This window comes from Oncorhynchus mykiss, chromosome 23 (genome assembly GCF_057628025.1).
Source record: "Oncorhynchus mykiss isolate SJ-2025 chromosome 23, ASM5762802v1, whole genome shotgun sequence".
In the NCBI taxonomy this organism is placed as follows: Eukaryota; Metazoa; Chordata; class Actinopteri; order Salmoniformes; family Salmonidae; genus Oncorhynchus; species Oncorhynchus mykiss.
In genome coordinates, this window is record NC_143044.1 from 37,881,745 (window position 1) to 37,905,377 (window position 23,633).

A 23,633-nucleotide genomic window follows, 5' to 3' on the forward strand; every position below is an offset into this window, starting at 1 on the left:
TGTATCCTCTGCTAGATTCACCTGGTTGCTATGTTCACAAGGTCCCACCTGTTTCTGTCAGCTTATGCCGGTCTTGTCATTCTCAACACTAGCAATTTTTGTGTTTTGAGTCTTATTCCTTCAGTTTGTTGATAAGTTCTTGTAGACAGATGCACGTAACATAAATGGTAACATCTGTCGACAAACTTTGGGATAAGACTACTAATGAGGAAATTTGTTCCAGTATGCAGATTTTTCATTACTGGTTGTTTGGACAAATCACGATTTCGCAGGTGTTCGCTTCTTTTGAATTTTGCAAGGGGAGGGTAGATTGGCCCGAAACTGTCTTGAGTTTCCGTTCAGAGGGGTGGAGACCTTGCTAATCTCTAAAGTACATTTTCTAACATGTACGTCTCTCCCCAGAACTTCATCAAGCATCTGACACAGTTATGAAAGATTTTAGTTCTGGGTGACCTAGACTATTTGTTTATGCTGTTGGTTTTGTGCTTTGTCACTGCAGTGACACACTATCCAGCAGATAAACAACAGTTTCTTTCCCTCTTCTGTCATTCTCACAAGTAGTTGAATATTGGAATACATTTGGAAAGTATTGGCATGTACCAGTCAAGTTTGGACACACCTACTCTTTCCAGGGTATTTCCTTATTCTTTACTACACTGCTCAAAAAAATAAAGGGAACACTAAAATAACACATCCTAGATCTGAATGAATGAAATATTCTTATTAAATTTTCTTTACATAGTTGAATGTGCTGACAACAAAATCACACAAATGATCAATGGAAATCAAATGTATCAACCCATGGAGGTCTGGATTTGGAGTCACACTCAAAAACAAAGTGGAAAACCATACTACACGCTGATCCAACTTTGATGTAATGTCCTTAAAACAAGTCAAAATGAGGCTCAGTAGTGTGTGTGGCCTCCACGTGTCTGTATGACCTCCCTACAACGCCTGGGCATGCTCCTGATGAGGTGGCGGATGGTCTCCTGAGGGATCTCCTCCCAGACCTGGACTAAAGCATCCGCCAACTCCTGGACAGTCTGTGGTGCAACGTGGCGTTGGTAGATGGAGCGAGACATTATGTCCCAGATGTGCTCAATTGGATTCAGGCCTGGGGAACGGGCGGGCCAGTCCATAGCATCAATGCCTTCCACTTGCAGGAACTGCTGACACACTCCAGCCACATGAGGTCTAGCATTGTCTTGCAGTAGGAGGAACCCAGGGCCAACCACACCAGCATATGGTCTCACAAGGGGTCTGAGGATCTCGGCACCTGATGGCAGTCAGGGTACCTCTGGCGAGCACATGGAGGGCTGTGCGGCCCCCCCAAAGAAATGCCACCCCACACCATGACTGACCCACCGCCAAACCGGTCATGCTGGAGGATGTTGCAGGCAGCAGAACGTTCACCACGGCGTCTCCAGACTGTCACATGTGCTCAGTGTGAACCTGCTTTCATCTGTGACGAGCACAGGGCGCCAGTGGCGAATCTGGCAAATGCCAAACGTCCTGTACGGTGTTGGGCTGTAAGCACAACCCCCACCTGTGGACGTCGGGCCCTCATACCACCCTCATGGAGTCTGTTTCTGACCATTTGAGCAGACACATGCACATTTGTGGCCTGCTGGAGGTCATTTTGCAGGGCTATGGCAGTGCTCCTCCTTGCACAAAGGCGGAGATAGCAGTCCTGCTTCTGGGTTGTTGCCCTCCTACGGCCTCTTCCACGTCTCCTGATGTACTGGCCTGTCTCCTGGTAGCGCCTCCGTGCTCTGGACACTATGCTGACAGACACAGCGAACCTTCTTGCCACAGCTCGCATTGATGTGCCATCCTGGATGAGCTGCACTACCTGAGCCACTTGTGTGGGTTGTAGACTCCGTCTCATGCTACCACTAGAGTGAAAGCACGGCCAGCATTCAAAAGTGACCAAAACATCAGCCAGGAAGCATAGGAACTGAGAAGTGGTCTGTGGTCACCACCTGCAGAACCACTCCTTTATTGGGGGTGTCTTGCTAATTGCCTATAATTTCCACCTGTTGTCTATTTTTTGGAGCAGTGTATTTTCTACTTTGTAAAATATTATTGAAGACATCAAAACAATGAAATAACACATGGAGTCATGTAGGAACCAAAAAAGTGTTAAAAAAATCCAAATATATTTGAGATTCTTTAAAGTAGCCACCCTTTGCCTTGATGACAGCTTTGCACACTCTTGGCATTCTCTCAACCAGCTTCATGGGGTAGTCACCTGGAATGCATTTCAATTGACAGGTGTGCCTTGTTAAAAGTTAATTTGTGGAATTTCTTTCCTCCTTAATGCGCTTGAGCCAATCAGTTGTTGTGTTGTGACAAGGTAGGGGTGGTATACAGAAGATAGCCCTATTTAGTAAAAGACCAAGTCCATATTATGGCAAGAACAGCTCAAATAAGCAAAGAGAAATGACAGTCCATCATTAGTTTAAGATATGAAGGTCAGTTAATCCGGAGAATGTCAAGAACTTTGAACGTTTCTTCAAGTGCAGTCGCAAAAACCAGGTGCTATGATGAAACTGGCTCATGTGGACTGCCACAGGAAAGGAAGACCCAGAGTTACCTCTGCTGCAGAGTATAAGTTCATTAGAGTTAACTGCACCTCCGATTGCAGCCTAAATGAATGTTTCACAGAGTTCAAGTAACAGACACATCTCAACATTTACTGTTCAGAGGAGACTGCATGAATCAGGCCTTCATGGTCGAATTGCTGCAACGAAACCACTTCTAAAGGACCACAATAAGAAGAGACTTGCTTGGGCCAAGAAACACGATCAATGGACTCCTAACTTATGAGACTTCAGTTCCAAAAAAAAATACTTTACTTTATATTAAATGCTGTATGTATTAACATTTTGGTGGAAAACACTGGTGGAAAACTGTCAATTGGTCTGGTGAATCCAAATTAAAGATTTTTGGTTCCAACCGCCTACTCTGCGTCTTTGTGAGACGCGGAGTAGGTGAACGGATGATCTCTGCATGTGTGGCTCCCACAGTGAAGCATGGAGGAGGTGTGGGGGTGCTTTGCTGGTGACACTGTCTGTTTTATTTAGAATTCAAGGCACACTTAACCAGCATGGCGATCACAGCATTCTACGGCGTTACACCATCCAATCTGGTTTGAGCTTAGTGGGACTCATTTGTTTTTCAACAGGACAATAACCCAAAACACACCTCCAGGCTGTGTAAGGGCTATTTTACCAAGAAGGAGCGTGATGGGTGTGCTGCATCAGATGACCTGGCCTCCACAATCACCTGACCTCAACCCAATTGAGATGGTTTGGGATGAGTTGGACCGCAGAGTGAAGGAAAAGCAGCCAACAATTGCTCAGCATATGTGGGAACTCCTTCAAGACTGTTGGAAAGGCAATCCAGGTGAAGCTGGTTGAGAGAATGCCAAGAGTGTGCAAGGGGTGGCTACTTGGAAGAATCTAAAATATTTTTAGATTTGTTTTACACTTTTTGTAGTTAGTACATTTCATGTGTTATTTCATAGTTTTGATGTCTTCACTATTATTCTACAATGTAGAAATTAGTCAAAATCAAGAAATCCTTGAATGAGTAGGTGCGTCCAAACTTTTGACTGGTACTGTATTAAAAAATTCTCACTTGCACAGACAAGTGTTTTTCCCCCAAATACAAATGTTGAAATACTCCCATGTATTTGAACCCAGCTCTGTATGGCCCTAGGGGAAATAAGTAGAAAATAGTTTCAAATTAGGCTTGGGCGGTATCCAGATGGTCAAACCCTCATGCCGACCTTGTGCCATCCCGAGATATTTGGTAATATCTCGGGATGAACACAATGGCCTCTTGCTGTTATTTGAAGTTTAGCATTGCTAACAAGTACTTGTAAAATCCTATAGAGGATATTAGTTAAATGCTAACGGGCGCATTGCAAACATTTTAAACAGTCTCTGACAAACCATTTGCAGGACAGACATCCCATCGCATAAAGTTATACAAGTAACAAAAAAAATGCTACTCAGTTTGCTGCACACCCAAAACAAATATTAGATAGCAAGGCTCTTGATCCAGGAGGGTATTCTCTGCCTTTACCAAGAGAAGCTTGATTTAACAAAAACCTAACCACTACATTAGCAAACCATATGCACATCTGCAGTACATTTAGCACATTTTAGACAGTTAACTTAATAGTTATAAGATACTGTATCTAGCTGGCAAACATTTAGTTGTAATTTCCATACTGAAACTAGATAACCTGGTGTGTGCTGCACAACAGTGAAATGAATCAAGGCTCCAGTCTCCCGTCGTTGTGTGCTTGTAAACAAACAGCATGTGACTGGGGACTACCAGCAAGCTTCATAATGTGACTGGTGAAATCAACAATGCTATCTGCTTGAAAACCCTCAAATGTCGCTGAGAGTAGGCCAAAATTCCTCCATAGCGATGTGAGAGACGGATCAACAAATACACAAAGCATTTTGTTGCAGTAATTTCAGCTAAAGGTGGCACAACCAATTAATGGTTAGCAATTACTTTTTCACACAGGGGAATTGGGTGTTGCGGAACTTTGTTAGATAAAGAAATAAAATATTTTTTAATATTTGTAGACTCCAGTTCCCTTTATCTAATATTAGGTTTTGGTTTAAAATCAAAAATATACAAACTAGAGAAAATCAGAAAGGGGGAAATACTTATTCACGGCACTATATTCGGCCACATTATTTGAAATATGCATTTATTTCAACCCCGGTCTGGCCCGTTGTTTAATTGCATTCAACAAAAATGTCTTCTGAATTTAACCCAACCCCCCCCAGAGAGGTGTGGGGGGCTGCCGTTGTTGTTAGTGGCGGTTAACTGCCTTGTTCAAGGTCAGAACGGCAGATTTATTTTGTTCACCTCGCTGTTTCAAACAAGCAACCTTTTCATTACTGTCCCAACAGTCTAACCACTAGGCTACCTGCACAATTCATTTCTCAATTGTCTCGAGGCTTAAAAATCCTTCTTTTAACCTGTCTCCTCCCCTTCGTCTACACTGATTTATGAAGTGGATTTAACAAGTGACAAGGGATCATAGCTTTCACCTGGATTCGCCTGGTCAGTCTGTCATGGAAAGAGCAGGTGTTTTTAATGTTTTGTACACTGTTTATTATCCGTCAGGACATTTGAATTCCACACCACTATTTATTTTCTCTATGCAACTTAATGACTTCTATAACTCTCTTCTCCTTCGCCATGCAGTGCCAGAATTGACCAAGCCCTCGTCCACCCAGTCTCCTGCCGCCCCCAGCTCTGCTTGCCCCAGCCCTGGACCCACCCCCTCGGCGTCCCCCTCCCCTGCCACCGCGGCTGCAGGCGTCGCCCCCCCCCAGGGTGGGAACAATGCGAAGCGGCCGGCGGTGGCCAACGGACAGTCCCCCGCAGCAGGCACCCAGGCCTCCCAGCGCTACATGCCCCGCGAAGTGCCCCCGCGATTCCGCTGCCAGCAAGACCACAAAGTGCTACTGAAGAGGGGCCAGCCGCCGCTGTCCTCCATGCTACTGGGGGGAGGCACCGGGCCAGGGGGAGGAGGGGGAGACTGCCCCAATGCAACCATGGCTGCTGCCTCAGGTAGGTGTCTGGAACGAGTTCCGACATGGAGCATCATGCAAGTTTAGACTGTTCAAATACTTTAAAAGTGAATCCTATACCTTCCTATTTGATTCTTGGTATAATGTTTTGGTAAAATAATTAGTTATTTCTGTGTCCAAGACTTCTACAATTGGGCAACAGTAGATGTTTATTTAACCTTCCATTTTAATAATGTGCCTTTATGTTGTTTCCCGTCCAGATTCTAGTCCAGGCTATGTGGGTCCAGCTGCACCCTCACTGCCCCTCACCTCATCCTCATCAATCGCTGCTTCTTCTACTACTTCTTCCAATTATGCAAATTCCACGTGGGGGGTTGGCTCTGGCAGCCTGCCCTCCTCTCAGGGCAGGGAGAAGGTCATCGTGGACGGCTCAGACCTGGAGGAATGGCCTAGCATTGCCGTTGGCGACGGGAATGGAGCAGGAGGAGGTGAAGCTTCGGGGACAGGAAGTGGTAGTGCTTCGTCGGGTGAGGGCGGTGGTGGAGTGCCGAACAGCAGTGCCTCGCGGAAAGGTGGCGATCCTGGCAGTCCCCCATCACCCACTTCCTCGTTCTCAACGCCCAATGAATGTATGCTGTCCGTCAGTGTGGTGTGGGGATCTGCTGCCTCACAGGGTCCTCCAGGGACATCAGTGCCCTCCATTCCCAAAGCCTCCCCTCTGCCAATGGGCCCTGATGGATCCCTTGGTGGCAGTGGGGTGATCCCTGGTGCCAACTTTAACCCAAATGCCAACCCTTCCGCCTGGCCTGCTCTGGTGCAGCAGGATGGGGCTGGGGTAGCTTCCTCTGAGGGTGGCCCCCCCCCTTCCCTTCTCCAGAGCCTGGCTGGGTCTCTGTCTGCCCCGGGCCTGGGGAACCCACCTCTAGCTGTGAATCAATCCGCTCATCAGCACCAACTTCACCAAATGCAATCCAGAGACAGAGAGCACACGTCGGATGGGGGTTGGGGTGGAGCGGCACTGGAGACTGGAGCAGGACCAAAAAACGAGGGGACAGGGGTGGGAGCCGATACAGACTGTGGGGGAGGAGGCAATGGTGGAGAGAAACTCGCCTCCCAAACCTCATCCTCCTCTTGGGGAGGCCAGCCTTTCCCTGCTGCTAACTCCAAAACGGGTGCCTCAAGGACTGATGGTTGGGAAGGGGGAGCTGCTGAGGGTGGTGGAGGCTCGGGATGGAAGTACAGCGCTCAGGGGGGTAATGGAGGGAAATCCTGGGGCGCTGTAAGGGGGGGTAGCACTCAAACCCCCGGGGTATCTCAGGGAGGAGAGCGAGGGTCTTCAGTTGGAGACTGGGGAGGTAATTCAGGTGGGATGGGTGGAGGTGGAAATCCAGGAGGGGAGGCTGGTGGTGTCGGAGGCCGCAGCAGTAGCAGCAGCAGCAGTGGGGGCAGCAACCCCCCTGCCGCCTCTTCCTCTCCGACAACATCCACCACTACGACAAGAGCTTGGGACAATCAGAAGGGGGACGGAGTGGCAGGGGGGGACACAGGGGAGTGGGGGGGGGGCAAGGGTGGTAGAGGAGGAGGTAATTCATCCAGCGGTGGGGGAAACTCCAGAGGCAGCAGCAATCAGCACCACGGGTACGGTCACCACCGGTATTCCCACCCCCCACCGCCCAACCCTGACGTGGCCTTACAGGCAATGCTCAGCCGCAGTGACCTGGACCCACGCGTCCTCTCCAACACGGGCTGGGGCCAGACCCAGATCAGACAGAATGTGGCCTGGGACCTAGAACCAGGAAAAGGAGGGTCTGGGTCGTCTGCTTCATCCCAAAACGCTTCACCTCCCATGGGTCCATCTTCTCAATACTCCACTGGCTCTGCTACAACTACTGATCCAATGGCTCCTACCCCTCTCCCTGGCTCAGCTCCCAACCTGAACTCCAACCCTTCCCTGGGGACCCCTGGTGGCTCCGGGGAGGGCTGGGAGGTTGGTAACAACGGCAGCAGTAGTGGCAGCAACTCCATGCCCAGCCAAGGGCCACCTCCCCTAGGCTCCAACATGAGAAACCCTCCTGGCGTCACTCAATCTGGGTCAATGACCACTGGAGCAGGTATAGGTGGCGGCCTTGGACCAGGCCAGGGGAAGCCTACAGGAGGCTGGGGTGGGGTTGGACCAGGGGAGAGTCAAGGAAAAGGATGGGGGAACGAAGGGTCTGAGTGGGGTTGTGGGAGGGAACGCAGTAGAGGTGGTGGTGGAGGAGGTTGGGGAGATAATGGACAACAGGGTAACCAAGGTGGAGGAGTTGGTGGCTGGGGAGGTGGCCAGGAGGAGAAGGGGACAGGAGGAGGATGGAAGGAGATGGGGCGGGATGGAGGAGGGTGGGGTGGGCAGAGGGACAGGGGTGGGGGAGACTGGGGGGAGAGAGAACCCAAATCCAGTGGTGGAGGATGGGGAGAGGATAGGAAAGGTGGAGGTAACTCCGGTGGGGGAGACTCAGAAGTCGGTACGTGGGGTAGCTGGGACGAGGGAGCCCCGAGGAGATCCTGGGGGGCAGGAGGTACGGGTGGGGGCGGCGGAGGAGGGGTGGGGGGGGACATGGGATGCACCAAACCCCACCAGGGGCGTTGGGGTGGAGGTGGGAAGATGCACCCGTCACCGATGCCAAACAGCCAGACGGCTTCTGTGAAAGGCGCCATGGCACTGCAGCAACATTCGCAGGCACTGCAGCAACATTCGCAGCCCCCACCGCAACAAGCGCTGGAACCGGGAGGAGGGGGCTGGGTGAGACAAACGGGTGCCCAGCACCAGAACCAAAGCAGTTCGGGCTGGATTGCCGGACCCATCCCCAGTGGCCCTGGGGGAGGGGAAGGACCAGAGTCCAGCGGGTGGGAGGAACCTTCACCGCAATTCATTAGCCGGAAGATGGACATTGACGATGGGACATCGGCTTGGGGAGACCCCAGCCAGTTTAATAAGAAGACTGTCAACCTGTGGGAGAAGAATGGCTCTCCTGCTGGTAATCAGCCGGAAATGCAGGGCCAGGGAGCAGGACCACCGACCCAACAGCAGCAGGGGCTACCAGCTCTACAGCAGCCTGGACCTGGGAGGCAGCCAACTGGGATGGGAGGTAGGGACATCAACCCTGGGCCTGGAAGGCAGCCAACTGGGATGGGAGGCAGGGACATCAACCCTGGGCCTGGGAGGCAGCCCACTGGGATGGGAGGCAGGGACATCAACCCTGGGAAAGCTCCAGGGATGGGTAAGAGACCAAAATTGCTGTTGGCTAATGTGCTATACTTTATGATGAATCTGAGCTGTTCGTCTTGATGTGTGAATACGAGATGGAGCCTATTATCTTATAGACATGCGGAGTGGAAGGAAGGGTTGATGTTAAATCCATAATTGATAAACCTTTAAATCTATTTTCCTTTACATTTTTTTGGTAGCACTTTACCATAAGGTTCCATTTGTAAAGGGGTTATAATTGTTATGAATCATTATTTAATCATTTGTAAATGCATCAGAAATAGGGATTAAAATTTTGGTCAATTTTGCTGCCGACTAATGGACCGGACTGGTTAACAAACGGTTACATTTTCTTCAAACAGTAAAATGGCGTGTCCAAAAGAAAATACTATCAAGCGGTATGTGTATAATGTTGAGATGTTTATTTCACCGCCCTGACAATGGTAGTTGTCCCAAGGCTGGAAGGCAGGCGACACAGAGAAGCATTTGGCTTGTTTTAGACCAGATTTTGCCGTGAGTGAAACCTCTCCCTTCACCTTTTCCGGACATTTTTCATTAAGAGCTTAATGGAACATTCAACAATAGCAAGCATGTTTTCTTACAGGCAAAATGCTACAGCCTATGATTGAACATGCAACTCCTGTAATGAAGCTGCTAATAAAAAGTCATTTCCCGCAATTTAGAAACACCGTACCTAATGTAAGCTGTTCCATATGTGACAGACATGAAAATCTGCATTAGAAATGTAGCAAGATGGGGAATCTGTAACAACAACTAGGATGTGTTGCCAATATGACAAGGATTGTGCCTTTGACTTCTGGACAATGAAAGAAAGTTGATATGAAAACCAATAGAACCGTTTAGAAGTGCTGGTTAATGGCATCAGGAAGTCTTTCTAAAATAATTGCCTCCGTGTTTGTATGGATGGATTTTTGCAAGGCTACTTTGAAGCAAGGTAAGACATGCCTCAGTATTTGAAGTAAAGTAAAAATGTTCAGCTTTCAAATAACTGCCTCAAGCTCACATTGCAAAGTGGTGGGTGACGCACTGGTGGCATGCCTACTGTTGACTATAGCCTATATACTCAAATGCCAAATAAGAGGCGTGCTTTGAGAGTTGAGAAATAGAAATGGCTACCTTTTTAATCGTGTTCGTCAATGTTTTTAACACATACTTGCATTTAGAATTGGTATTTGTTGTGCAATGACTGGGCTTACAAAAGCAGGTTGTACCCCAGTGAGGAGCTGCTCTAGCGCTGTCTGACAGGTGATAGGCTATTCTGCTCCTCAAACTAGGCTCTGTATGTTGTCTGACAGGAGGTAGGCTACGCCGCTCCTCAAACTAGGCTCTGTATGCATGTGATAAATAAGATGACTAATTTTTTTTATTTTTTTATTTCACCTTTATTTAACCAGGTAGGCTAGTTGAGAACAAGTTCTCATTTGCAACTGTGACCTGGCCAAGATAAGGCATAGCAGTGTGAACAGACAACACAGAGTTACACATGGAGTAAACAATTAACAAGTCAATAACACAGTAGAAAAAAGGGGAGTCTATATATACATTGTGTGCAAAAGGCATGAGAAGGTAGGCAAATAATTACAATTATGCAGATTAACACTGGCGTGATAAATGATCAGATGGTTATGTAAAGGTAGAGATAGAGATATTGGTGTGCAAAAGAGCAGAAAAATAAATAAATAAAAACAGTATGGGGATGAGGTAGGTGAAAATGGGTGGGCTATTTACCAATAGACTATGTACAGCTGCAGCGATCGGTTAGCTGCTCAGATAGCAGATGTTTGAAGTTGGTGAGGGAGATAAAAGTCTCCAACTTCAGCGATTTTTGCAATTCGTTCCAGTCACAGGCAGCAGAGAACTGGAACGAAAGGCGGCCAAATGAGGTGTTGGCTTTAGGGATGATCAGTGAGATACACCTGCTGGAGCGCGTGCTACGGATGGGTGTTGCCATCGTAACCAGTGAACTGAGATAAGGCGGAGCTTTACCTAGCATGGACTTGTAGATGACCTGGAGCCAGTGGGTCTGGCGACGAATATGTAGCGAGGGCCAGCCGACTAGAGCATACAAGTCGCAGTGGTGGGTGGTATAAGGTGCTTTAGTGACAAAACGGATGGCACTGTGATAAACTGCATCCAGTTTGCTGAGTAGAGTGTTGGAAGCAATTTTGTAGATGACGTCGCCGAAGTCGAGGATCGGTAGGATAGTCAGTTTTACTAGGGTAAGTTTGGCGGCTTGAGTGAAGGAGGCTTTGTTGCGGAATAGAAAGCCGACTCTTGATTTGATTTTCGATTGGAGATGTTTGATATGGGTCTGGAAGGAGAGTTTAGAGTCTAGCCAGACACCTAGGTACTTATAGATGTCCACATATTCAAGGTCGGAACCATCCAGGGTGGTGATGCTGGTCAGGCGTGCGGGTGCAGGCAGCGAACGGTTGAAAAGCATGCATTTGGTTTTACTAGCGTTTAAGAGCAGTTGGAGGCCACGGAAGGAGTGCTGTATGGCATTGAAGCTCGTTTGGAGGTTAGATAGCACAGTGTCCAAGGACGGGCCGGAAGTATATAGAATGGTGTCGTCTGCGTAGAGGTGGATCAGGGAATCGCCCGCAGCATGAGAAACATCATTGATATATACAGAGAAAAGAGTCGGCCCGAGAATTGAACCCTGTGGCACCCCCATAGAGACTGCCAGAGGACCGGACAGGCTAAGACTTAATGGAAATACACAGGTGAATTATGCAAATTAACACAAATTGAATTATGCAAATTAACCTATACGATAAGCATGACCGGTCAAATGTATTTTTGGCGGCTTGCCTATTAACCTCACGGGTACGTGGGACGCTAACGTCCCACCTGACCAACATCCAGTGAAAGTGCAGGGCGCCAAATACATTTTTAAATATATTCATATATATTTTTTCTTTTTGAATTTACCCCTTTTTCTCCCCAATTTCGTGGTATCCAATTGTTTTAGTAGCTACTATCTTGTCTCGTCGCTACAACTCCCATACGGGCTCGGTATGGACGAAGGTTAGCGCGCACTATGCCCGCCCCGCCACTGGAGTCGCTGGTGCGCGATGAGACAAGGATATCCCTACCGGCCAAACCCACCCTAACCCGGACGACGCTAGGCCAATTGTGCGTCGCCTCACGGACCTCCCGGTCGCGGCCAGTAACGAGCCTGGGCGCGAACCCAGGGTCTCTGGTGGCACAGCTGGCGCTGCAGTACAGCGCACCCAACCACTGCGCCACCCGTCCTATACACCATTTTAATCCCACCACAGTGTCCGATTTCAAAAAGGCTTTACAACAAAAGCATACCATGTGATTATGTTAGGTCAGTACCTAGTCACAAAAAAACACAGCCATTTTTCCAGCCAAAGAGAGGAGTCACATAAAGCAGAAATGGAGATAAAATGAATCACTAACCTTTGGTGATCTTCATCAGATGGCACTCATAGGACTTCATGTTACACAATACATGTATGTTTTGTTCGATAAAGTTCATATTTATATCCAAAAATCTATTTACCTTGGCGTGTTATGTTTTGCCTCTAAAACATCTGGTTAAAGTGCAGAGAGCCATGTCAATTTACAGAAATAGTCCTCATAAATGTTGATGAAAATACAACTGTTATGCATGGAATTAAAGATATACTTCTCCTTAATGCAACCGCAGATTTCAAAAAAGCTTTACGGAAAAAGCACCCCATGGAATATAATCTGAGTACAGCGCTCAGAGACCAAAACAAGCAATACAGATACCCGCCATGTTATGGAGTCAACAAAAGTCAGAAATAGCATTATAAATATTAACTTACCTTTGATCTTCATCAGAATGCACTCCCAGGAATCCAAGTTCCACAAATGTTAGTTTTGTTCGATAATGTCCATTTATGTCCAAATACCTCCTTTTTGTTCGCATTTAGGACAGTAATCCAAATGAGCAGGCTCTAGGTCCAGACAAAGTAAAAAAGTTATATTACAGTTCATATAAACATGTCAAACGATGTATATAATCAATCTTTAGGATGTTTTTATCATAAATCTTCAATGTTTCAACCGGAGAATTCCTTTGTCTTTAGAAATGAAAGGGAACGGAGCTTACTCTCACGGGCACACGCCTGACTGAGCACATGGCCTTCTGGCAGACCCATGGCTCAATCAGCTCTCATTCTCTCCCACTTCACAGTAGAAGCCTGAAACAAGGTTCTAAAGACTGTTGACATCTAGTGGAAGCCTTAGGAAGTGCAATATGACCCCACAGACACTGTATATTGGATAGGCTAAGACTTGAAAAACTACAAACATCAGATTTCCCACTTTCTGGTTGGATTTTTTCTCAGGTTTTTGCCTGCCATATGAGTTCTGTTATACTCACAGACATCGTTCAAACAGTTTTAGAAACTTGTGTTTTCTATCCAAATCTACTAATGATATACATATCCTAGCATCTGGGTCTGAGTAGCAGGCAGTTTACTTTTCATCCGGACGTGAAAATACTGCCCCCTACCCCAAAGAAGTTAATGGTTAACTGTTAACATCCCTAATTATAAACCATTTAATAAACGGTCACATCGCATTGGTTAAAATAGTGCAATAACTGTTCAGTGTTTGCCAAATGGTGAGCCAATATTTACCTCTAGTTATGAACCATTTTATAAATGCACTTACAAACACTTATAAGACCTTATTTTCAATAGTTGCACATTTGACCAATACAATACTTTACCACAATTGGGTGTGATGCGTTGTTGCTCTGTCCCAGTAACATAAGAGGCTGTCAATCATGATGTGTCTTGACCTACCTTTGAAACCCTGATCCCTATCCAAATTTACATCCAGGATGTTATTCAATCATCATTCCTAACATATTACCGTTTACCAGGTTATATTAACACACTTACCACTTCTCTGTGATAGTCCCAAGTATGGGTAACGCCCTGGTGTGAAATGGTAACCGTAGTACCATTGCTTAGTGAAACAATGGAGGTGGTATCCTGTCACAACTTTGAATGTTTTGGTCTTCATACCCACCATTCATTGATTGAACATGTTTAATAAAGTGTTGAATCTTCTCTCATATAAAGTATACCATATTTTAAAGTGACAGACCTATAAACATTTATAAATGAGTTAACATAACTGCTAAAAGTATACCTTATGCCACTTACCTTGATGTCTACCTCACCAACAAACTATCACAGTCCAAACACGCAGATGGTCATGAAGAGGGCACGACAACGCCTATTCCCCCTCAGGAGACTGAAAATATTTGGCATGGGTCTTTAGATCCTCAAAGTTCTACAGCTGCACCATCGAGAGAATCCTGACTGGTTCCATCACTGCCTGGTATGGCTATTGTTCGTCATCCGACTGCAAGGCGTTGTTGGCTAACTTCACTAGGGTAGGGGGCAGGATTCTGAATTTTGGATGAAAAGCGTGCCCAAATTAAACTGCCTGCTACTTAGGCCAAGAAGCTAGGATATGCATATAATTAGTGGATTTTGATAGAAAACACTCTAAAGCTTAAAATAATATCTGTGAGTATAACAGAACTGATATGGCAGGCAAAAACCTGAGGAAAATCCAACCAGGAAGTGGGAAATCTGAGGTTTGTAGGTTTTCAAGTCTTATTTTGAAAGGCTGTTTTTCCATTGAAAGCCTATCCCCACCATACAAAGACTAAGGACCCAGTTCACAATATCTATGGCTTTCTCTACATGTGGCCAGTCTTTAGGCATTGTTTCAGGCTTTTACTCTGAAAAATTAGGGAGATACAGCACTTTCAATGATCCCAGTGGAAATTTCCAGCCATGAGACCTGCGCGTGATCGGGAGCGTGCATTTCTTGTTTCTCCTTTTCTATTGACAAAGCTTTTGTCCGATTTATTTATGACAAAAACAACCTGAGGATCGATTTTAAACATTGTTTGACATGTTTCTACTAACTTTTATTGTACTTTTTTGACTTTTCGTCTTGATGTTGAGAGTGCGCATTGCCTTTGGATTTCTGAACTAAACGCACCAACAAAACTGAGGTTTTTGGACATAAAGAGGGACATTATCAAACAAAATGAACATTTGTCTAATCTGGAGACCTGGGAGTGCCACCAGATGAAGATCATCAAAGGTGAGTGATTCATTTTAATGCTATTTCTGACTTTTGTGAGCCCTCTCCTTGGCTGGAAAATGGCTGTGGTTTTTGTGGCTAAGCGCAGACCTAACATAATCGCATTGTGTGCTTTCGCCGTAAATCCTTTTTGAAATCTGACACAGCGGTTGCATTAAGAAGTTTATCTTTAAATGTATGTTAAACACTTGTATCTTAGATCAATGTTTATGAGTATTTCTGTAATTTGATGTGGCTCTCTGCACTTTCACCGGATGTTTGTTTGAGACCATGCATTTCTGAACATAACGCGCCAATGTAAACAGAAATTTTTGGATATAAATATGAACTTTATCGAACAAAACAAAGCCATTTATTAGTGAGTTGGAAACATAACATTATATAATCTCAAACATGCAATACATAGTAAGAACAAAAAAATAATTTAATAGGATACATTGGGGTGGGAGATAATGGCAGTGACTCATGTAGCCTAACTAATTCAGATAAACAGGTGGGGTCTTTCTCCACTTTACTTTTACAAGTCAGCTTAGAAATTGACAAGATATTAACTATTTAAAATACAACATTGGGTCTCATGGTCCCCTTCTACAGTTTAAGTCAGAAGTTTACATACACCATAGCCAACTACATTTAAACCCAGTTTTTCACATTTCCTGACATTTAATCCTAGTAAGTATTCCGTCTTCGGTCAGTTAAGATCACCACTTTATTTTAAGAATGTGAAATGTCAGAATAATAGAGTGATTTATTTATTTAATCACATTCCCAGTGGGTCAGAGGTTTACATACACTCAATTAGTATTTGGTAGCATTACCTTTTAATTGTTTAACTTGGGTCGAATGTTTCGGGTAGCCTTCCACAAGCTTCCCACAATAACTTGGGAAAATTTTGGCCCATTAACCCTGACAGAGCTGGTGTAACTGAGTCAGCTTTGTAGGCCTCCTTGCTCGCACCTGCTTTTTCAGTTCTGCCCACAGACATTCCACAGGATTTAGGTCATGGCTTTGTGATGGCCTCTCCAAAATACCTTGACTTTGTTGTCCTTAAGCCATTTTGCCACAACTTTGGAAGTATGCTTGGGGTCATTATCCATTTGGAAGACCCATTTGCGACCAAGCTTTGACTTCCTGACTGATGTCTTGAGATGTTGCTTTGATATATCCACAATTTTCCTGCCTCATGATGCCATCTATTTTGTGAAGTGCACCAGTCCTTTCTGCAGCAAAGCACCCCCACAACATAATGCTGCCACCCCCATGCTTCACGGTTGGGATGGTGTTCTACGGCTTGCAAGCCTACCCCTTTTTCCTCCAAACATAACGATGGTCACTATGGACAAACAGTTCTATTTTTGTTTCATCAGACCAGAGGACATTTCTCCAAAAAGTACAATCTTCGTCCCCATGTGCAGTTGCAAACCATAGTCTGGCTTTTTTATGGAGGTTTTGGAGCAGTGGCTTCTTCCTTGCTGAGCTGCCTTTCAGGTTATGTTAATATAGGACTAATTTTACTGTGGATATAGATCAGTTTGTACCTGTTTCCTCCAGCATCTTCACAGGGTTTTGCTGCTGTTCTGGGATTGATTTGCACTTTTTGCACCAAAGTACGTTAATCTCTAGGAGACAGAAACCGTCTCCTTCCTGAGCGGTATGACGGCTATGTGGTCCCATGGTGTTTATACCTGCATACAATTGTTTGTACAGATGAAAGTGGTACCTTCAGGCGTTTGGAAATTGCTCCCAAGGATGAACCAGACTTGTGGAGGTCTACAATTTTTTTCTTCTGAGGTCTTGACTGATTTCTTTTGATTTTCCTGTGATGTCAAGCAAAGAGGCACTGAGTTTGAAGGTAGGCCTTGAAATACATCCACAGATACACCTCCAATTGACTCAATGATGTCAATTAGCCTATCAGAAGCTTCTAAAGCCATGGCATCATTTTCTGGAATTTTCCAAGCTGTTTAAAGGCACAGTTAACTTAGTGTATGTAATCTTCTGACCCACTGGAATTGTGATACAGTGAAATAATCTGTCTGTAAACAATTGTTGTAAAAATGACTTGTGTCATGCACAAAGTAGATGTCCTAACCGACTTGCCAAAACTATAGTTTAAGAGGCTCCTCTGTCCTCTACTCGTAACCTGTATTAATGGCACCTGTTCGAACTTGTTATCAGTATAAAATACACCTGTCCACAACCCCAAACAGTCACACCCCAAACTCCACTATGGCCAAGACCAAAGAGCTGTCAAAGGACACCAGAAACAAACAAACAACTTGATCTGGGGCTCCATGCAATATCTCACCCCGTGGGATCAAAATGATCACAAGAACGGTGAGCAAAAAATCCCAGAACCACATTTGGGGACCTAGTGAATGACCTGCAGAGAGCTGGGACCAAAGTAACAAAGCCTACCATCAGTAACACACTACGCCGCCAGGGACTCAAATCCTGCAGTGCCAGTCGTGTCCCCCTGCTTAAGCCAATACATGTTCAGGCCCGTCTGAAGTTTGCTAGAGAGCATTTGGATGATCCAGAGGAAGATTGGGAGAATGTCATATGGTCAGATCAAACCAAAATATAACTTCTTGGTAAAAACTCAACTCGTCGTGTTTGGAGGACAAAGAATGCTGAGTTGCATCCAAAGAACACCATACCTACTGTGAAGCATGAGGGTGGAAACATACTTTGGGACTGTTTTTCTGCAAAGGGACCAGGACGACTGATCCGTGTAAAGGAAAGAATGAATGGGGCCTTGTATCGTGAGATTGAGTGAAAACCTCCTTCCATCAGCAAGGGCATTGAAGATGAAACGTGGCTGGGTCTATCAGCATGACAATGATCCCAAACACACCGCCCGGGCAACGAAGGAGTGGCTTCATAAGAAGCTTTTCAAGGTCCTGGAGTGGCCTAGCCAGTTTCCAGATCTCAACCCCATAGAAAATCTTTGGAGGGAGTTGAATGTCTGTTGCCCAGCAACAGCCCCATAACGTCACTGCTCTAGAGGAAATCTGCATGGAGGAATGGGCCAAAATACCAGCAACAGTGTGTGAAAACCTTGTGAAGACTTACAGAAAACGTTTAACCTCTGTCATTGCCAACAAAGGGTATATAACAAAGTATTGAGATACACTTTTGTTATTGACCAAATACCTATTTTTCCACCGTAATTTGCAAATAAATTCATAAAAAATCCTACAATGTGATTTTCTGGATTTTCTTTTCTCATTTTGTCTGTCATAGTTGAAGTGTACCTATGATAAATTACAGGCTTCTCATCTTTTTAAGTGGGAGAACTTGCACAATTGGTGGCTGACTAAATACTTTTTTGCCCCACTGTATATCAAAGTATATCAATATCAAAGTATATCAAATCTTTTTCAGTAGGAGAGGGAGAGACACGATGGCTGCCCAAGCTCTGTTAAGCACACCTGACGCGATATCTTTCTCGCTCATTTTTCAAAATAAAACCTGAAACTGTCTGAAGACTGACACCTTGAGGAAGCAATAGGAAAAGGAATCTGGTTGATATCCCTTTAAATGGAGCGAAGGCTGGCTATGGAACATGGAGCTTTCAAAATAGAAGCCACTTCCTGGTTTGATTTTCCTCAGTTTTTCGCCTGCAATATTTTTTAATTTTTTATTTTATTTCACCTTTATTTAACCAGGTAGGCTAGTTGAGAACAAGTTCTCATTTGCAACTGCGACCTGGCCAAGATAAGGCATAGCAGTGTGAACAGACAACACAGAGTTACACATGGAGTAAACAATTAACAAGTCAATAACACAGTAGAAAAAAGGGGAGTCTATATATACATTGTGTGCAAAAGGCATGAGAAGGTAGGCAAATAATTACAATTATGCAGATTAACACTGGAGTGATAAATGATCAGATGGTTATGTACAGGTAGAGATATTGGTGTGCAAAAGAGCAGAAAAATAAAAATAAATAAATAAAAACAGTATGGGGATGAGGTAGGTGAAAATGGGTGGGCTATTTACCAATAGACTATGTACAGCTGCAGCGATCGGTTAGCTGCTCAGATAGCAGATGTTTGAAGTTGGTGAGGGAGATAAAAGTCTCCAACTTCAGCGATTTTTGCAATTCGTTCCAGTCACAGGCAGCAGAGAACTGGAACGAAAGGCGGCCAAATGAGGTGTTGGCTTTAGGGATGATCAGTGAGATACACCTGCTGGAGCGCGTGCTACGGATGGGTGTTGCCATCGTAACCAGTGAACTGAGATAAGGCGGAGCTTTACCTAGCATGGACTTGTAGATGACCTGGAGCCAGTGGGTCTGGCGACGAATATGTAGCGAGGGCCAGCCGACTAGAGCATACAAGTCGCAGTGGTGGGTGGTATAAGGTGATTTAGTGACAATATCAGTTCTGTTATACTCACAGACAATATTTTGACAGTTTCGGAAATTTCTGAAATTTTAGAGTTTTCTATCCTAATCTGACAATTATATGCATATTCTAGCATAGGCCTGAGAAATAGGCCGTTTACATTGGGAACGTTATTTTTCCAAACATAAAAATAGTGCCCCCTAGCTGAAAGAGGTTAACAAGAAATTTGTGGAGTGGTTGAAAAACAAGTTTTAATGACTCCAACCTAAGTGTATGTAAACTTCCGACTTCAACTGTAGGTCCTTCATCTGTTTCTTGTTAAGCATTTTCCCATACTGGAATCTGAAACCCTATGGGAATCTTTGGGAGAGAAGAGAAATGTATTACAATTTAGCATAGACACTATCTACACAACTTTACTATTGTCATGATTTATACCATTACGGCTTAGCTAGTTATCTTATCGACAGCTTACTAATAATAATAGTGTTTAACATTACTTGTTAACACATCGCTAGCTACCACCGATTTAAAGGGTTTACCTAGTTATCACAATTTTTGCTACAACGCTAGCTAGCTAGATTCTTACAATTGGAACCACTAGTGTGCTGACAGGATGCTAGTTAGTTCACTTACCAGGTACTTAGCTAGACATACCTGAATTCTGATGTTAGATAATGAACATGCTAATCTAAAAAAAGCTAGCAAAACAAATTGCATGGAATTTCTATCATGTCGATGTTCGCTAGCTGGCTGCTAACGTTTGCTAGCTAGTGAAGCTAACTAGCCAGCAAACGTGAACAACTTAGCTAGTTAACAATATCATGCCCAAGATTATCTCATGCTAAATCATCTAGCTGAATTTGTATATTTATAAAGCCATTTTAGGTTTCACCTAATGCTAGCTAGATGTTTCCTAGGTAGGACAGATGCTACGTAGCTAGCTGGGCAGCAAGCTAAATCATCCATCAGAAATTCTGTATCCGAAAGTTAAAAATTGCATTTTTATCTTGTGAATGTTTACTTTGCGTGATATTTTCTGTCTGGCCTTTGCACACTTCTCATAGCCACGTCCATTCTGATTATTCATGAATCCCTGTCACATTGTCAGTATCAACACAAAATTCTGAGCACGTCCCAGGTATTTATTTCAAGCGCAGATTTGTGCAGGTGCTGTATCACAAAGTGGGTAATTTCTCAGAAACCAGTCAAACACGCCAATAATATGGCTTGAGATATTCAGATGAGGCCTTCATTCCTGGAATATATAGCTAAATTGACCACAAATCATCAGGGTAGTTGACCATTGATCTGAAAACCAACCGTTTCTGGGAAAGAGAAACAATGTAACACCATTTTTATTTTCTCACTTAAGTGTGAATCTGCAACCATTGACAATAAGGTTGCATAGGACCTCCTGAGTGGCACAGCATCGCAGTGCTTGAGGAGTCACTACAGACTCGGGTTCGATCCCGGGCTGTGACCGGCAGTCCCATAGGGTGGTGCACAATTGGCCCAGCGTTGTCCGGGTTAGCGGAGGGTTTGGCTCGGGGGCTTTACTCAGCTCTTTGCACTCTAGCGACTCCTTGTGGCAGGCCGGGTGACTCCTTGTGCAGGTTGACTTCGGTCATCAGTTGAACTGTGTTTTCTCCGACACATTGGTGCAGCTGGCTTCCCGGTTAAGCGGGCGGGTGTTAAGAAACTCGGTTTGGCGGGTCATGTCGCGGCCTGTTGGGGAGTTGCAGCGATGAGACAAGATTGTAATTGGATCGCAATCATGAAAAAGGGGTAAAATACAAAAAAAGGAACATAATAATACTGTTCCATTATGATACAAATGCATATAATATTGAACCCTTATGTAAGTGCTTTTATAAATGGTTAATAGCTGGAGGTAAATAGTGGCTCACTATTTGGCAAGCACTAACTGGCTATAGTACTACTATAACCCATTTATGAATGTTTTATAATGCATTTACAAATGACTAACCATTAATAATGTAAATATTAACCCTTTACCAATGGAACGTTACGATTTTTCATAAACCTATAGAGTACATAAATCAAACAAACCACTCACTGATGGATTGATTCCGTTGTTTTCCTGTGTGTAGCTCCATCGTCTGGCTGGGACGGTGGCTCTCCCTCGGACCCCCCGGTGGACAACGGCACTGCAGCCTGGGGGAAACCTACTGAGACCCCCACCGGCTGGGAAGACCCTGGGAAGACCACCTCTGGCTGGGGTAACCCCTCACCCAACCCCATCAAATCTGGTAAGGGAGCTAAACTACTGTAAATCCTCAAAGATATGATGGCTGATTGTCTAACTATAGGTACAGTGTAGAGGTCGACCGATTAATTAGGGCCGATTTCAAGTTTTCATAAAAATTGGAAATCAATATTTTTGGACGCCTATTTTTTATTTTTTACACCTTTTATTTAATCTTTATTTAACTAGGATAGTCAGTAAAGAACACACTCTTATTTTCAATGACGGCCTAGGAACAGTGGGTTAACTGCCTGTTCAGGGGCAGAACGACAGATTTTCACCATGTCAGCTCTGGGGAACCGATCTTGCAACCTTACAGTTAACTAGTCCATCGCTATAACCACCGGCCTCTCATTTTTAATTTTAGTTATCCGTTATTTTACCAGGTAAGTTGACTGAACACGTTCTCATTTGCAACAACGACCTGGGGAATAGTTACAGGGGAGAGGAGGGGGAATGAATGAGCCAATTGTAAACTGTGGATTATTAGGTGACCGTGATGGTTTGAAGGCCAGATTGGGAATTTAGCCAGGACACTGGGGTTAACTCCCCTACAACACCCCTCGTTGCACTCCACAAGGAGACTGCCTGTTACGCGAATGCAGTAAGCCAAGTTAAGTTGCTAGCTAGCATTAAACTTATCTTATAAAAAATCAATCAATCATAATCAATAGTTAACTACACATGTTTGATATTACTAGTGTATCTAGCGTGTCCTGCATTGCATATAATCTGACTGAGCATACAAGTATCTGACTGAGCGGTGGTAGGCAGCAGCAGGCTCTAAGCATTCATTCAAACAGCACTTTCGTGCGTTTTGCCAGCAGCTCTTTGTTGTGCGTCAAGCATTGCACTGTTTATGACCTCAAGCCTATCAACTCCCGAGATGAGGCTGGTGTAACAGATGTGAAATGGCCAGCTAGTTAGCGGGGTGCGCCACTCTGAGACTTGGAGTGGTTGTTACCCTTGGTCTGCATGGGTAACGATGCTTCCAGGGTGGCTGTTGTCGTTGTGTTCCTTGTTCGAGCCCAGGGAGGAGCGGGACGGAAGCTATACTGTTACACTGGCAATACTAAAGTGCCTATAAGAACATCCAAATGGTAGAGAGGTAAATAGTCCTATAATAACTACAACCTAAAACTTTGTACCTGGGATTATTGAAGACTCATGTTAAAAGGAACCACCAGCTTTCATATCTTATGTTCTGAGCAAGGAACGTTAGCTTTCTTACATGGCACATATTGCACTTTTACTTTCTTCTCCAACACTTTGTTTTTGTATTAATTAAACTAAATTGAACATGTTTCATTATTTATTTGAGGCTAAATTGATTTTATTGATGTATTATATTAAGTTAAAATAAGTGTTCATTCAGTATTGTTGTAATTGTCATTATTACAAATAAATATTAAAAAAATTAGCTGATTGTAATCGGTTTCGGCTTTTTTTGGTCCTCCAATAATCGGCATCGGCGTTGAAAAATCATAATCGGTCGACCTCTAGTACAGTGCATTCGGAAAGTATTCAGACCCTTTAACTTTTTCCACATTTTGTTACTTTGCAGCCTTACTCTAAAATGTTCAAATTAGTTTTTTCCCCACATCAATCTACACACAATACCCCATAATGACAAAGCAAAAACATTTTTTTAGAAATGTTTGAATGTGTGTGTACCTGTATTTGGGGAATTTCTCCCATTCCTCTCTGCAGATCCTCTCTTTCTCTGTCAGGTTGGAAGGGAAGTGTCGCTGCACAGCTATTTTCAGGTCTCCCTAGAGATGTTCGATCAGGTTCAAGTCTGGGCTCTGGCTGGGTCACTCAAGGACATTCAGAGACTTCAAATCAAATTTATTTATATAGCCCTTTGTACATCAGCTGATATCTCAAAGTGCTGTACAGAAACCCAGCCTAAAACCCCAAACAGCAAGCAATGCAGGTGTAGAAGCACGGTGGCTAGGAAGAACTCCCTAGAAAGGCCAAAACCTAGGAAGAAACCTAGAGGAACCAGGCTCTGTGGGGTGGCCAGTCCTCTTCTGGCTGTGCCG

At 44.6% G+C, this 23,633-nt stretch overlaps 1 protein-coding gene across 7 annotated transcripts in view; it reads left to right on the forward strand.

The window, feature by feature from the left end:
* Window positions 1–23,633, forward strand: part of LOC110503127 (trinucleotide repeat-containing gene 6B protein) — a 61,262-nt gene that overhangs the window by 4,768 nt on the left and 32,861 nt on the right. For all 7 annotated transcript variants that reach the window (XM_036960614.2, XM_036960616.2, XM_036960620.2 and 4 more), the window contains 3 exons: window positions 5,239–5,607; window positions 5,828–8,827; window positions 21,434–21,592. In XM_036960614.2, the coding sequence (XP_036816509.2) occupies window positions 5,239–5,607; window positions 5,828–8,827; window positions 21,434–21,592 (3,528 nt within the window). The remainder of the gene's footprint in view (window positions 1–5,238; window positions 5,608–5,827; window positions 8,828–21,433; window positions 21,593–23,633) is intronic.